Here is a 13,069-nt window from a genome sequence, read left to right as displayed (position 1 = left end):
TGTCCCAGAGAGCCAGCATGCACCACACCAGGACCCTGGAACTAGCTCTCCTAAATGGAATGTATAAATTATTAATGTTATCAATTACACCTTTGATTTTCCTGCTATGACATGACAAAATGTCTGCCGTGTGTGACTCTCCTGTACGACTTCCACCTTTAACATTAACATTAGTATGTGGACTTTAGTGACCCTCACATAATTTCCTTCCATTCTTTACCTTAGCAAGAGGTCTAAACACGTCTGATTGACAGAAAACTCCTGTGTTTTCATCGTGTGATATTGTCATTATTTCCTCATTTGCAACAACTGGAATGACAAGAAGAATCTGGCATTTATTTTGTGATCGTCTATTCCCATGAGTCTAGATGCAGATGAAACATTCCTATTGGAATTTAGATGACTATGCAGCCTTGGCTGACGTACGTGTACAGCTGCTACCCGTTCTTAGTTCGAAGAGCCAGATGGAGATGCTGGCCGTTTCATCTGAGGCTTTGAAACCACAAACAAAGTGTGATGTCTTGGTGTCTTGTAATGTATTATGGTCATATTGACGATATGATATGAACAAGAACAAATAGCAGCAATGTTAATTTTGTTAATAAAAACTATGACTAAATATGTTCGTCAACGATCTTTTCGTCCATGACTAAAACGAGACAATGACGAGACGGCAACAGTTAAACACTAACTGTGACGATATCAACATGCAATATTGTTGACGAAAAGGACAAGACGTCTTAATTGACTCCTAATGGACTAAATGCACCACCAGTATAGACATCAGATACATTTTTAAGAATACAGGGAAATGGACTGCATTTATAAAGCGCCTTTCCAATTTTTGCAACCACTCAAAGGGCTTTACAACACAAGTCAGCATCCACACACATTCATACGGAGGTGCCTCCTGCTCATCACGTGAGATAAACACTCACACACACTGTTGGCCATACAATTTGTGGTTCAGTATCTTGCCCAAGGACACTTCAACATGTTGGACAACCACTGTACCTCCTGAGCCAAAGCCGCCCAGCATTCTGTAGATAATGTCTACAGTTCCAGCTTTATGATTTTCAAAATGTAAATGCAGTGGATGTTATGCAAGTACCGTATACTATATATACATTCAATTTTTCGTCCCGACAAAACCAATTGGTAACACAAAGTGAAGGGGATGCTTTAAAATGTAAAAGATCTCGCTACTGATTGGGAGACTTATCAAAACCCAATCCGATCCACACACTACATGCAGAAACAAAGAGATCTTTCTTACTGTGTTGTTTCCGTTTCCATTTAAATGGAATCCACTGTCAAAGAGTGGAGAGGATACTCGGCTGTGATCTGTGGACGGCCCAGGAGAACCTGAGAAAGAAAGGAGAATGATTCATGTTCTCTACAAAAAGGCTTCTGAAGAATCATTGTTAAACATTTATTCCAACTACATGTTGTGTGTGTTGTTTATTCATTCCTTCAGAAACGGAGAAAGTAAGTCAAGAGTTGTACCTAAACACCATGACCTGAGTTGATATTGACTTTATTCTGCTGCCCTGCCTTAAAGGTGTGCGGTGCATATCACGGACAGCATCCAAAAGAGACAAATGCTGCTCTTTGATATGATACCGGTATTCGCTTGGCAAAAGGACCTTTCATAGTCGGTCACACTCAGTAAAGTGTTGCAGATTACTCCTGACCTTTCCTGCTTGTACATTTGTGCCATGGTGAAACAAAGGTTGGCATAGAGAATACGACTTGAAACTTTTTTTCCTCAGGCAACAAAACGTTACTCAGCGACCAAACACCCCACAGCTAAACCTGAACGTCCCTGCACCGACGCCTCCCTATGAATGTTACATTACCAGGAAGATATGTGGGCGGGATTTCTCACAGCTCTCAGTTTGGATTTGTGAGAATGTGGTGGTTTATGAACTAGGCTATAAATATTCATGCACGTCTATTAGTATTCATCTGTGTGCTCTTCATAATTAGGTAAATTCTACAAAATGATCATTATGTTTGCTGGGGGAGAATGAAATGATTTGTTCTTCATTCTGTTTTTGCTTTCAGCTAATTCATAAGACAACAAGTATTGGTAGTTCTGTACGTTTGTATCTAACTCGTTTGTATCCAGTGTTCTGCCTTTTTATAGCAACATGGGACTATAAGTTAATTTCCTTGGACAAAGCCTGTGTTGTACTATGGGAATACATTTGAAGCTCACTTATTAACATGATATATCTTGTTTGTTGCAGGAGTTGTGCCAGACTATTGGGCAGCCAGGCTAGCTGTTTCCACCATTTTGAGTCTTTATATGAAGTCGAGCTAATCGCTTCGTTTTTAACATACATACAAGTCTTCAGAAAGAAACCAAAAAAGAAAACTATTCCTGTAAAATCTAGTATATCAATTTTGGTGAGAAAGTAAATTCTCCACATTGACAAAAAAACATCCCAGTGTAACTACTTACTGGCTTTTTCAAAGTCTTCCCCACCAGTCTCCTGCACTGTCCCTTTGCTGTTGTAACACTGTACATGTCCCCGCTGTGGGACGAATATAGCATTTCTGACCAGATGGAGTTTACGCAATGTCATTAAGACAGTTCTAAACTAATTCTATCCGTTGAGGAAAACACTGAGATGTGTTTGAAAGTTCTGGAAAAAAGCTAGTAAGTCTAAAAGGTGTTTTTATCAAGTCTGAGCACCAATCAGAATTGATCAATACTTAAAATCTGATGACAGTCACTGTACACTACTACACTCACATTAAACTTAAACAGTGCTTCAGAAAATTGCCAAACCTTCCATCATTTCCAATTTACTTTTTGTCTTTAAAAATGCTTCAATTTTCTTTTTCTCACCTCTCTCAGCTGTATACCTGATGTCTCACCTTGTACAGGCTCCACATTGATGATTTTAGTGTCTGTGTTTGCATCACTTTCGAGCTGCTGAAGGTAAATACAAGAGCAGTGGACTGCAGCTCTGGGTGTTTCTGACTTCACTGCTTGCCTCAGGCCACTGAGCATGAGAATGTATTACTCTGAAATAAATGCTCATCTATTGAACTCGGGGATCCGGGGGAAAACACAATCCCCCTTAAATGTGGTTTATTCCTTTATTGCTAAAAATGCTCAATGAAATGAAGTTTATTGTGAAGTTGCATCAAAACTACAGGACTCTTACCTAGAGGCAGTTTTAGAAATGATGGAACCTCTCGCAGGTAGCGAACAGTGATGGTGACCTCATCTCCTGCAGTGCGCAAGAGGTGAACCTGACGAGAGCGAGAGAGGGAGAGAAAGATTGAGATTGCGATAGATATCGAGAGAGAAAGAACGATTGTAAGTGATGCAGCAAGATAAAACATTTAATCTCATATAAATTACACAAGCCACATTCATGTCAAGCTGTACACAGCCTGAGCAAACTAAATATAATATAATATAAAAATAACAGGAGATGAGTGAAAAATATGTCGTCATAAGTTGAAGCTTGACAGAAGTGGCTTCAGTTAAAATCAGCAAGGGTGGAACTTGAAGGCCAGCGTTTCTCTGGTGACAGCAAACTGACAGCTCACATCAAAAAGTAATTACGCTCTGAATATCCGATTATCTGACGTCTAAGTGACACTAAATACCTAATCAAAAGGTGTCAAGTAAAGGATAATATATTAAATCTGTCTATCTTTAGTGCATCTGGGAAAAGAGGGAAAGTAAAAGAGCAAATGAGACACTTGACTGTCACATCCAACATGCAAGGTCACTTCTACACTCCCTAAATGCACGTCTGCTATCAGGGCCTTCGCTATCCTCTCAGACATTGTGTGGTAGTCCTACTTTAGCCTGAGCATCTGTCAGTGTTGCAAGTGTGACAGCCTGCCATTAAAGCTCTGGATTCTGTTGTGAAGATTCTGAAGACTGCTCATTATGCGTTTCGACGCTCTGGAGGTGAATATAGTGAACAGCTGTTTGGGGCTGCAGGAGGAGAGAGTCGGCAGACATGGGAAGAGTGCGCTTGTGTGTGGGAGGAGGGGGATAGTGGCAGAGAATAAAGGAAATGTTTAACAAAGAGTGAAGCTATATTTGACAGCGTAATTGATCCAAAAAAAGTCCATGTATAAAAACACTGTCAAATATTAGCATCTTCCTGTGCAGCTTTTGATAGCGATCTACTCCTATTAAAAATGTTTTAATTTGTCACAGTGTGAAGCAAGACGAAAAAAGCCAAGATGACAACTCAGATTGTTGAGGCGCACCTCCGTGTTGACAGCCCCTGGGATTTGGTGTTAAACCTGGGTGAAGGATGGAACAGCAATGGATGGATGGAGCAGTGTATTGGCTTTTTATAACAGTTATAACACAAATATACTCACAACTTCCTCATGAGTACAAGGCTCTACATTTATGCCATTGACCTAAAGGAACCAACAGAGAAATTGGAAAAGCAAAAAGGTAATTATTTAGTGGAGAAAGTGTGTAATTTAGCAAACCTACTAACCTATTTGCTACAGGGACAGGGCTAGAGGGATGGCTAGGGGTTTAATGTAATTGGCAACCCCTGGTACCCCCCTTACCAGTGATAGTTTGCTGGCTTGTTGCTGGATGGATGGATTACTGAACGGTGGGGCTGTGACGGTTTGAGTATTAGTACTAAATCGCTACGGTCCATTGCATGCAGCCACACGCGGAATACACCATATTTAGATTGATGCACATAATGTGGAACCAAAGTTCACAAGTGTGAGATCCACCCGGCAACTTTTAGCCGTAAGCAGCAGGCAACATTAACAATGGCGCAAATAAGACGGGGACAGTGTCAGCGTTGCACCACTGTTGTAGAGTATGTGAACGGTAACGCATGTGCCGATCACTGGGACGAGGAACAAGCAATCCATATTTTGCATTTTCAATTTCATAGTGTAAGAGACGCTTTCCAGTTTTATATGATTCATAAACTGGGTACGAAACAAACCGTGACTTCCGTGTACTATTACACAGCGACCGAACTACTGGGTGCAGGTCCACACAAAACAACGACACCACAAAGAGACAAAAACAACATAAACAAACCGCAAAGAGACATAAAACGACCACAAAGAGATGCAAGACAACACAAACCACAAAGACACACAAAACATAAACAAACCACAAAGACACACAAAACATAAACAAACCACAAAGACACACAAAACATAAACAAAGACATGCAAAACGACCACACAACAAAGAGACAAAAACAACATAAACAAACCGCAGAGACATAAAACGACCACAAAGAGATGCAAGACAACACAAACCACAAAGACACACAAAACATAAACAAACCACAAACACACATAAAGCATAAACAAACCACAAAGAAACTCAAAACATTAACAAACCACAAAGACACACAAAATAATAAACAAACCACAAAGAAACTCAAAACATAAACAAACCACAAAGAAACTCAAAACATAAACAAACCACAAAGACACACAAAACATAAATAAACCACAAAGACACACAAAACATAAACAAACCACAAAGAAACTCAAAACATAAACAAACCATAAAGACACACAAACTTCAAAAACACGCAAAACGACCACACAACAAAAACACACAAAATTACCACAAAGAGACGCAAACTGAATACACTACAAAGACTTTTACATGTCTCTGTCCAGGGGCCCATTGTCTCATAATCGATCTATGACTGTGAGCTGTGGCAGCTATACATTGATATTATTTCATATTAGATTAAAAGGTTTCTAAACCCACCCTTGATTTGCTTTCCTGCCATAGCCTATAGTATGCAAATAAATGCAATATGCTATATATTGCAAATAAATATGAAAGTGGTGATCCAAAAGGTGGAAGCACTAGCAATTCAATTCATAATATAATTCATATTATCTCCCAGTATGGAGTGGTATTATTGCTTGGCTGTCCAATGAATCTACTTCATATTCTAGATAAACAACACACCCGATAAACCTGCTAGGCAGATTCAAATTAACTTTCCAAAAGATTAAATGAAAGCCATGACTAAATACTTCACACTTTTGGGCTTTGATGATTATTCTGATGAACAGAAACTGTTATGTAAACCTTATGATTAATCCACCACACAATCTGACAATGAGGTATCCGTTTAGTTCAATTGAAATTGCGTGTTATGATTAAAGAAGTATATATTTGACCACAATGTTATCTCTTGAAAAGACATTAAAAGCCTCATTTGATTAAAATCATGCAGTTCAAACTTCAAAAATATTCTCTTCCTATTTTCTGAATCAAATTGCACTGTCAAAAACAGAAGCGGAGTAAAAATTAAGATGCAACCAGTTGCCACTCTTGGCAAGTGACCCAAATCAACCTTGAGGCAAATAAGTCACAAACGGATGAACCAACCTGCAACACAGCGTCCCCGACGAACAGCTTCTCCGTCTGATCGGCTGCAGGCGTCAGTTGTCAAGTGTCAGAGGTTAATGAAAACATTAGAAAATAACTGCTCATTTCATACATGGTAATGTGGTGGGAATAGCAATCAGTGTCTATGTCTGACTAATCTCTGGCAACGTCCTACAGCTCAGAGATAGAACACAGGAAAGCATGAAATTTGAAACTAATCGTGATATAAACTCATTTGCAGCGGCATGGGAGGAAACAATGAAAGCTCTGTTGTGAAAAGATTTGTAAAGCTCTGTGAAAGTGGCTTTTAACATCCGCGGGGATATGAAGACATGAGTCTCTCGTATCCAAAACGCTCTTAAAATGGATTTTGGCAAAAAAACACAAATTACAGGGAAGTGATTCACTCACATGTTGCTGTGATATTGCATCCTGACAGGACAGGGAGAGGTCATAAATTCTTACAATTTAAATGGATTAGGTCTTTTCCAATGTATCTTTTAACTACCCAGTGTCTACCAGTAGGTGGACATTAACAGTCCAACCAATACAACTGGAATATGTCAACATTTGGAAAAGGAAAAAGGTTATTTTCTGTCTTTCTGAGAGTTAGAAGAGAGGCTCGATACTGATATCATGTCATGGAGCTGGAGTCAGGACATGTGTAGCCTAGCTTAGCACAAAGACTGGAGACAGGGAAACACCAACAGCTCTGAAGATGCCTTAGTTATCTCATTTCCTCCTGGGATAATTAAAGTATTTCTAATTGTGACAATTAATCTTTGTTTAATTAAAACTCACTCATTACTAATCTATAATGTGGAGTCAAAAGTTTCCAAAGATGCCAAATATCTCAGGCTATACAAACACATTTGGAATTTCTTTATCTCCGTTTTCACTCACTTCATATACATGACATCATAGAATACGTTGATTTCCCCACACTCAAATATAAAATAAAATATTTTTTTTATGAGTATCATGCCGGATCTATTTTTTGACAAACAGATGGGCGCAGTGACTGTAGTGACAATACTTGTCATGAGGAGTACTGCTCAGCCTGTGCAGTTGTATAATATCTTCTGTAGCTCTGGAGGAAGCTTTCAAAAGTCTAACAAAATAACCCTGATGATGTCATGGTCTGCAGAAACAGAAAGTCTGCGTTACAATCTGGAGTTTGCATCGAAGGTCCAACGGAAGATGCTTTTAAATTGCATGACAGGAGAAGTAGGCTGTGCTGCTTAATTGTTTACTTTTCTCTTCTCTTACAAATTTTCCAAACTTTTAAGGAAATGTAATTAAGCATTGCTGGAGTGCTGGAGTGTCCCTTTAACATCCAGACATGAGATTAGTATCAACATTCTCATCTCATTTTCTTGGAAAGAATGCAAAATTGCATGTTAAATTTCAACCAATTTCTCCTGACGTTTTTGCTCTTTGATTATTATTATTGGCAAGAATCTGGCGCTACGATACGTATGATGATACAGGGGTTACGAATCAAAGTAAATTCAAAAGTTTACTTTTTTGTATGCAGTGGGATCTGCATGTGCATTTATCACAGCCGCCGTTACATCATAGCGCCGCTTTCTGTGCAATCCGAGCAAACTAATTTACATCTGCCTAAATCAGTAAATAATAAAATAAGAGTTGCAGGATTCTTTAGGTAAACAATTTAGGTCAATAAAAAATGTAAACAGACATTGTTACATATATTTTTACTTAGTTATTTATAAAAAAACAAAAAACAACAGAGGTTTAAAGGAACAATACTCAACAAACATACTTTTGCAATACTCAAGTGTATCGACATTTGAATTACACCAAATCTGCTCTCAAAATGCTCAAAATTGTTACCTGTAAAACATGCCGTGTCTATTTCTAATTTCATTTCCATAATAAACTTAAACATATCAAACACTGCATTGAAAAAAAAATCCAAATCCAAATTGCAGTAGTGAAATAAAAACACTTTCTTACCTACTTGATCTTTAAAAATCTTTGAAATAACCACAGGCACGTTGTGCTCCGCACCTCCCTGGAAAGCAGGAGAGAAAGATGAGGATGAACGTTGTTGAGTTTCGATGGTGAAATTTGCAGCCAAAACTGCTTTCTCAGTCATCTCTGCAACGAAAAACCTTTTTCATTTCCACTTTAATCTCTCCGTAATTAAAACTCCTGCTTACTTTGATGCTTAAGCCCAGACCGCCAGTCGCCTGTCTTCGCAGTACAACAGTTCTGTGCTTTAGAAAGTGGGAGTTTCTTATTGGCAATAGGATATTGTGAACATTTATTGAAACAGTATTCTGGAATTATGCGGTATGAATTACGATGCAAGTCTGGAGCCCTGGGGCGCACTTACATTTACTTGGGATTCACTTCCACTTGTGCAAACCACATCCAGCTTCTGTATGGTTAATACCTCTTTGGTCAATTTCAGGCAGACATCATAGGTATTGTGGGTCTCCTCATTGTACAGCAAAGCAATTCCAGATTGTGTCTGTAGGAAATGAGAAGAGCATTGACATTTTGCCAAGCAGAGCAATTATGTACACAATGAACATTTTAATCCTCTCTTCTTGTCATTTGTGTACCCCCATTCTGCTGGTCTAGTTTTAGGTTAATTGGTTTTGCTCGACATTGTGAAAGTGTGAACCTTTCTGTAATAGAAAAAAAAAACGGATTGCATGCTTTGAATTTCATATCTTTACATAATAATAAAAAAGGGATACGCAAAAGTTCAGGAAATGACACTCGACACTTTGAGGACAGAAAAGGTGACGCAGATAAAATACCACAGCACAGACAATCTTCTCAGTAGATTCCTGTACACATAACACAGTGCAGTTCAATCTCACTCTTGATTTTCAAGTATTATTCTCTATTCTTTTCTCTATTATTATCTCTATTCTTTATCATTCTAAGATTGTTCTTCTTTGTCCCTATCTACAAACATTTAAAGTAGCACAACCAAACCCTTAAACTGCTCAAATGAATTAGAAATAACCTGAACTTTTTTGATTTGAGATTAAGTGAATGAGTTTTTATGTGCCGTTAGTCAGACAAACTTTGTGTTTGTCTGACACACCCCACAACCCTATTAGATATTGTCCAAGTGTGTTATTCTGAAATTAATTAAAAGATCTTTAAAAATGGCTTTTATTGTTTTGAGTCCACCACTGACATGAAAAAGTTGTAGATCTTTGTAGGAATAGTTCAGATGTGGGGTTGTATGACGCACTTATCCATAGTGTACCTACAGTAGATGGCGGTCGGCACAGTTTGGAGGAACAGACAAGAGTACCAGCACCTAAAGATAGGCCCACCTAAAAGAATCAATATTCTTTTATGTATACTTCAAATATTTACAGACCGCTCTGATGTGGAAATGAAGCCGTTATCTATGCTCTCGTCAAAGCCACCAGACTCCAAAGACCATTTTACTTCCCAAAACACAAACTTAGATTTCTTTCTAAACATTAGCACTATCATTGTCACCATGTTAGCATGCTGGAATTAACATTTGGCTCAAAGCACAGCTGTACTGAGCTACTCCACAATCTTTCCAAGTACCTCCTGGTTGGGAAAAGGTTATCATTGAAAGGGTAGACTGGCCCCCTACTGGTTTAAACTAATGAAGGTGCATGAAAAACAAAGTCAACAGTAAACGTGCTAGGCTCTGAGAAGTAAATAAACTCCTGATTGTATTGTGTCACATTTAATGATTATCACATGTACTCGTCCACCTCAATCAAAATGTATTATTGCACAACATGTATTTCTGCACAAATGTATAATGAGCACTATATTAGTTATGAATGAAGCACTGTAGGTTCTCTTCAAAGAGTTTCAGGTCTACCTCCATCTCGTCACCTACAAGACTGCCCACCAAGGGGCATAACCGCGCCAACATGGACCAATGAGGGACGACGACACCCTTCTGTAGAGAATATAGCAAAATGTTTATGATGTTTTTGGACCACTTTCACTTGTACCAACAGACAGCTAACTGGCTCTTTATTGATTCGGACTGTGGACTTGGTGTGTGAAAGTGTCCTCGGCTGAGGGTATTTTTGAAATGCTGTCATCATCACTTTAAATAAATAAGTATCGTGATCATCTAGAAGTTTACTGGATTCTTTTGAAAGACAATCACAGCGCCCTTTGGGCTTCAAAACCCAAGAGCTCTCTATACAAGGAAGCCCAATGTGTCATTTTGTTCTAACCAATAATAGTAGCTGATGCAATCTACATCATTTTGAAAATGGCTGCACGGCATCGAGATGCATAATTCCCTTGTTTTGAAAATGCAGTATTGAAGTGGTGAGTTACATTATTTCCCCTGGCTTCATCACAATCCTGTCACAGGAGGAATACAGCTGATGGATGTTCTGACACATAAACAAATGATGGGAAAACAATTGCCAGTTGAACTGAAGTGATTTGACTTTTAATTACAGAAATGGCTTAATATGCAAGGAGTGGACACATGAGTCAAATATGCAGTCCACTACACCACCACAAGCAATGGCCTCAACGGTTACTAAACACTTCTCACCAGAAAAATGCATTTGAAGCTTCACAAGTATTTATTGCAATATGTTTCTTTCTTTCATTTGATACTGTAGCAGGTTTTACTCTCTCGGTTTCCCTTTTGGCTGAACCATTATTAAATGCCTCCTGCAACACGGTTGATAATAAGTAGTGCACTATGTATCATTTTAGCTCTTTTATCAATGCTTTACATGTGCTTATCATATGTAGAAAGGAACGGTGAAGGTTGTTTCATTACAATTACATTTTTGGCCTTTAGGTGGAAGTTATCCAGGGGATGGTTTTTAAGATCCTTTGCGGACAGCATCCCCAAAGACAGTGTTGGGCCTGAGATTATTTTTACATGATTTATTTATTATTTTAAAAGCTAGGGACAGGAAACATCCATTACTTCCCACGAAAAGGGGAATTATAACAACAATTGAAAACATGTTAATAGAGTTGGGTATTAAAAATGAATTTGTATGTACTTTAACTAATAGTGTAACTTCCTGGACTGTCCTGATGTTTAATGGTGCCCGACTGAAATGCTCATAAGACGACCCTGAAAGCAGGGTAAGGTAGTAAGAAGGTGATCAGTAGAAGGAAGATGCAAATGTGGTTTCTGTAGAATAGCAGAAGATTGTCCTTTTCATAGAGGATGTAATCTTAAGGGATTGAAGTGGGTGAAAAAGGTGACTATCAGTATGTGAGTGAGGTCAACCAATTCTCTCTTAAGAGACTTTGGAATGAAGGTCGTGCTCTGTTCCTGCCAAAGGAGACGGAAAATAAATTACGGCTTCTGCTCCACATCTTTACCTCGTCACTTTGTCAACATCAAATGACATATGCAAGGCCATAAACGTAACATAATTCTGTTGAACAAGTTGACTGCACCAGGGACAAAAGATCTGCACAAGATAGCTACAAAGACAATGAGAAACAAAAAATATCAAAGATGTTCTGAGAAGATTCGTCTCAACAGTAACGTGAACACTTCCTATGTTACTCCGTGTCGTGATTTGAATCGCAACATAACATATATTAGGACTGTGGAAGTGGACCATGAAAGAGCGACAGCTAATGCTAACTAGACCTCCTCTATTTTATAGCCAATCACTCAGTTGATGTTGGAATAACGTCAACGAAAAAGTGACATCTAGTTGGAAATAGGGTGCGTATGGTATGTACAAACTGTCCAAATGTTGCATGTGAAAGGGACAGGTGTCTTAATATTCATGAAAATGTATGATAGCCAAGTTATGTTATTCGGACCTTTGCTAAAAAGGAGAAAAAGTGCGGTCAGTCAGTTTTCATTGCAAATTTGAACTCCAAATAAAATAAAATCTTCTAACTGTTATTAGGCCTGTTTTCCACTGAGCGCTACAGAGCGTTTGAGTAGCTATGTGGTCCAGCAGAGGGTGCTCTCAAAAATCAGCTTTAACTATTGCAGTCACCGACACTAGTGAGCAAAGCTGTGCGGTGATCACGACACCAAAGCATTTGTAAAGCAGTGTGTGGAAGTATTTTGGGTTCGACATTGTGGAGTAGTTGGGGGCATTACGCTACGTGGGCTGCTTTCAAATGAATTCTAACTAATTACGTCAGGGTACAAATTCATTCAAGTGTTGGCTTTTGAAAAAAACATTCATAGGCTATACAGTACGACATGCTCCGGTCAGTAGTGCAAAGGAGGATGACAGTTCATCTCCTAGCAACAGATGTTAGTCACAGCTGCCATGTAAAACGCCGTCCTACTGTACAGGCTTGAAACTCAAGACAATGCTTCCATTTTGTTTAAAGAGAAAAACATGCACAATAGTCTTTTGTATAATATCTTATCTTTAGTGATAATAGATCAGAGTGCTCAAACCAGTTGAACCAGTGTACTGATGCTGTGCTTAAAGAATGAAAACATTTGAATGAAACATTGCTGGGCTTCATCAATGGATTGATAGGAGTGGATTGTTATTGTGATCGTGGAGTAGTTACATATTTTTAAAGTACTTAGTGACGGAGACCTCGAGAAAGCAATCCATAGTGTGGGGGAAATGTGTGGGAAGCGGTAATTGATGTCCTCGAAAGAAAAGAAAAAGTAGCAGCTCTCGGGCTTATCATTTATCAGCCTTGTGCTTCTGCCAGCTCGTT

The 13,069-nt window shown here is 38.7% G+C and overlaps 1 protein-coding gene across 2 annotated transcripts in view; it reads right to left on the bottom strand.

The window, feature by feature from the left end:
* Positions 1-13,069, bottom strand: part of sntg2 (syntrophin, gamma 2) — a 103,921-nt gene that overhangs the window by 73,396 nt on the left and 17,456 nt on the right. For both annotated transcript variants that reach the window (XM_029460734.1, XM_029460735.1), the window contains exons 2-8: positions 8,751-8,888; positions 8,575-8,631; positions 8,369-8,426; positions 6,389-6,432; positions 4,366-4,407; positions 3,180-3,267; positions 1,277-1,365 (exon numbers count right to left, since the gene is read on the bottom strand). In XM_029460734.1, the coding sequence (XP_029316594.1) occupies positions 1,277-1,365; positions 3,180-3,267; positions 4,366-4,407; positions 6,389-6,432; positions 8,369-8,426; positions 8,575-8,631; positions 8,751-8,888 (516 nt within the window). The remainder of the gene's footprint in view (positions 1-1,276; positions 1,366-3,179; positions 3,268-4,365; positions 4,408-6,388; positions 6,433-8,368; positions 8,427-8,574; positions 8,632-8,750; positions 8,889-13,069) is intronic.

Source organism: Cottoperca gobio, chromosome 22 (genome assembly GCF_900634415.1).
Source record: "Cottoperca gobio chromosome 22, fCotGob3.1, whole genome shotgun sequence".
NCBI classification, from domain to species: Eukaryota; Metazoa; Chordata; class Actinopteri; order Perciformes; family Bovichtidae; genus Cottoperca; species Cottoperca gobio.
This window is presented reverse-complemented; position numbering and strand designations above follow the sequence as displayed.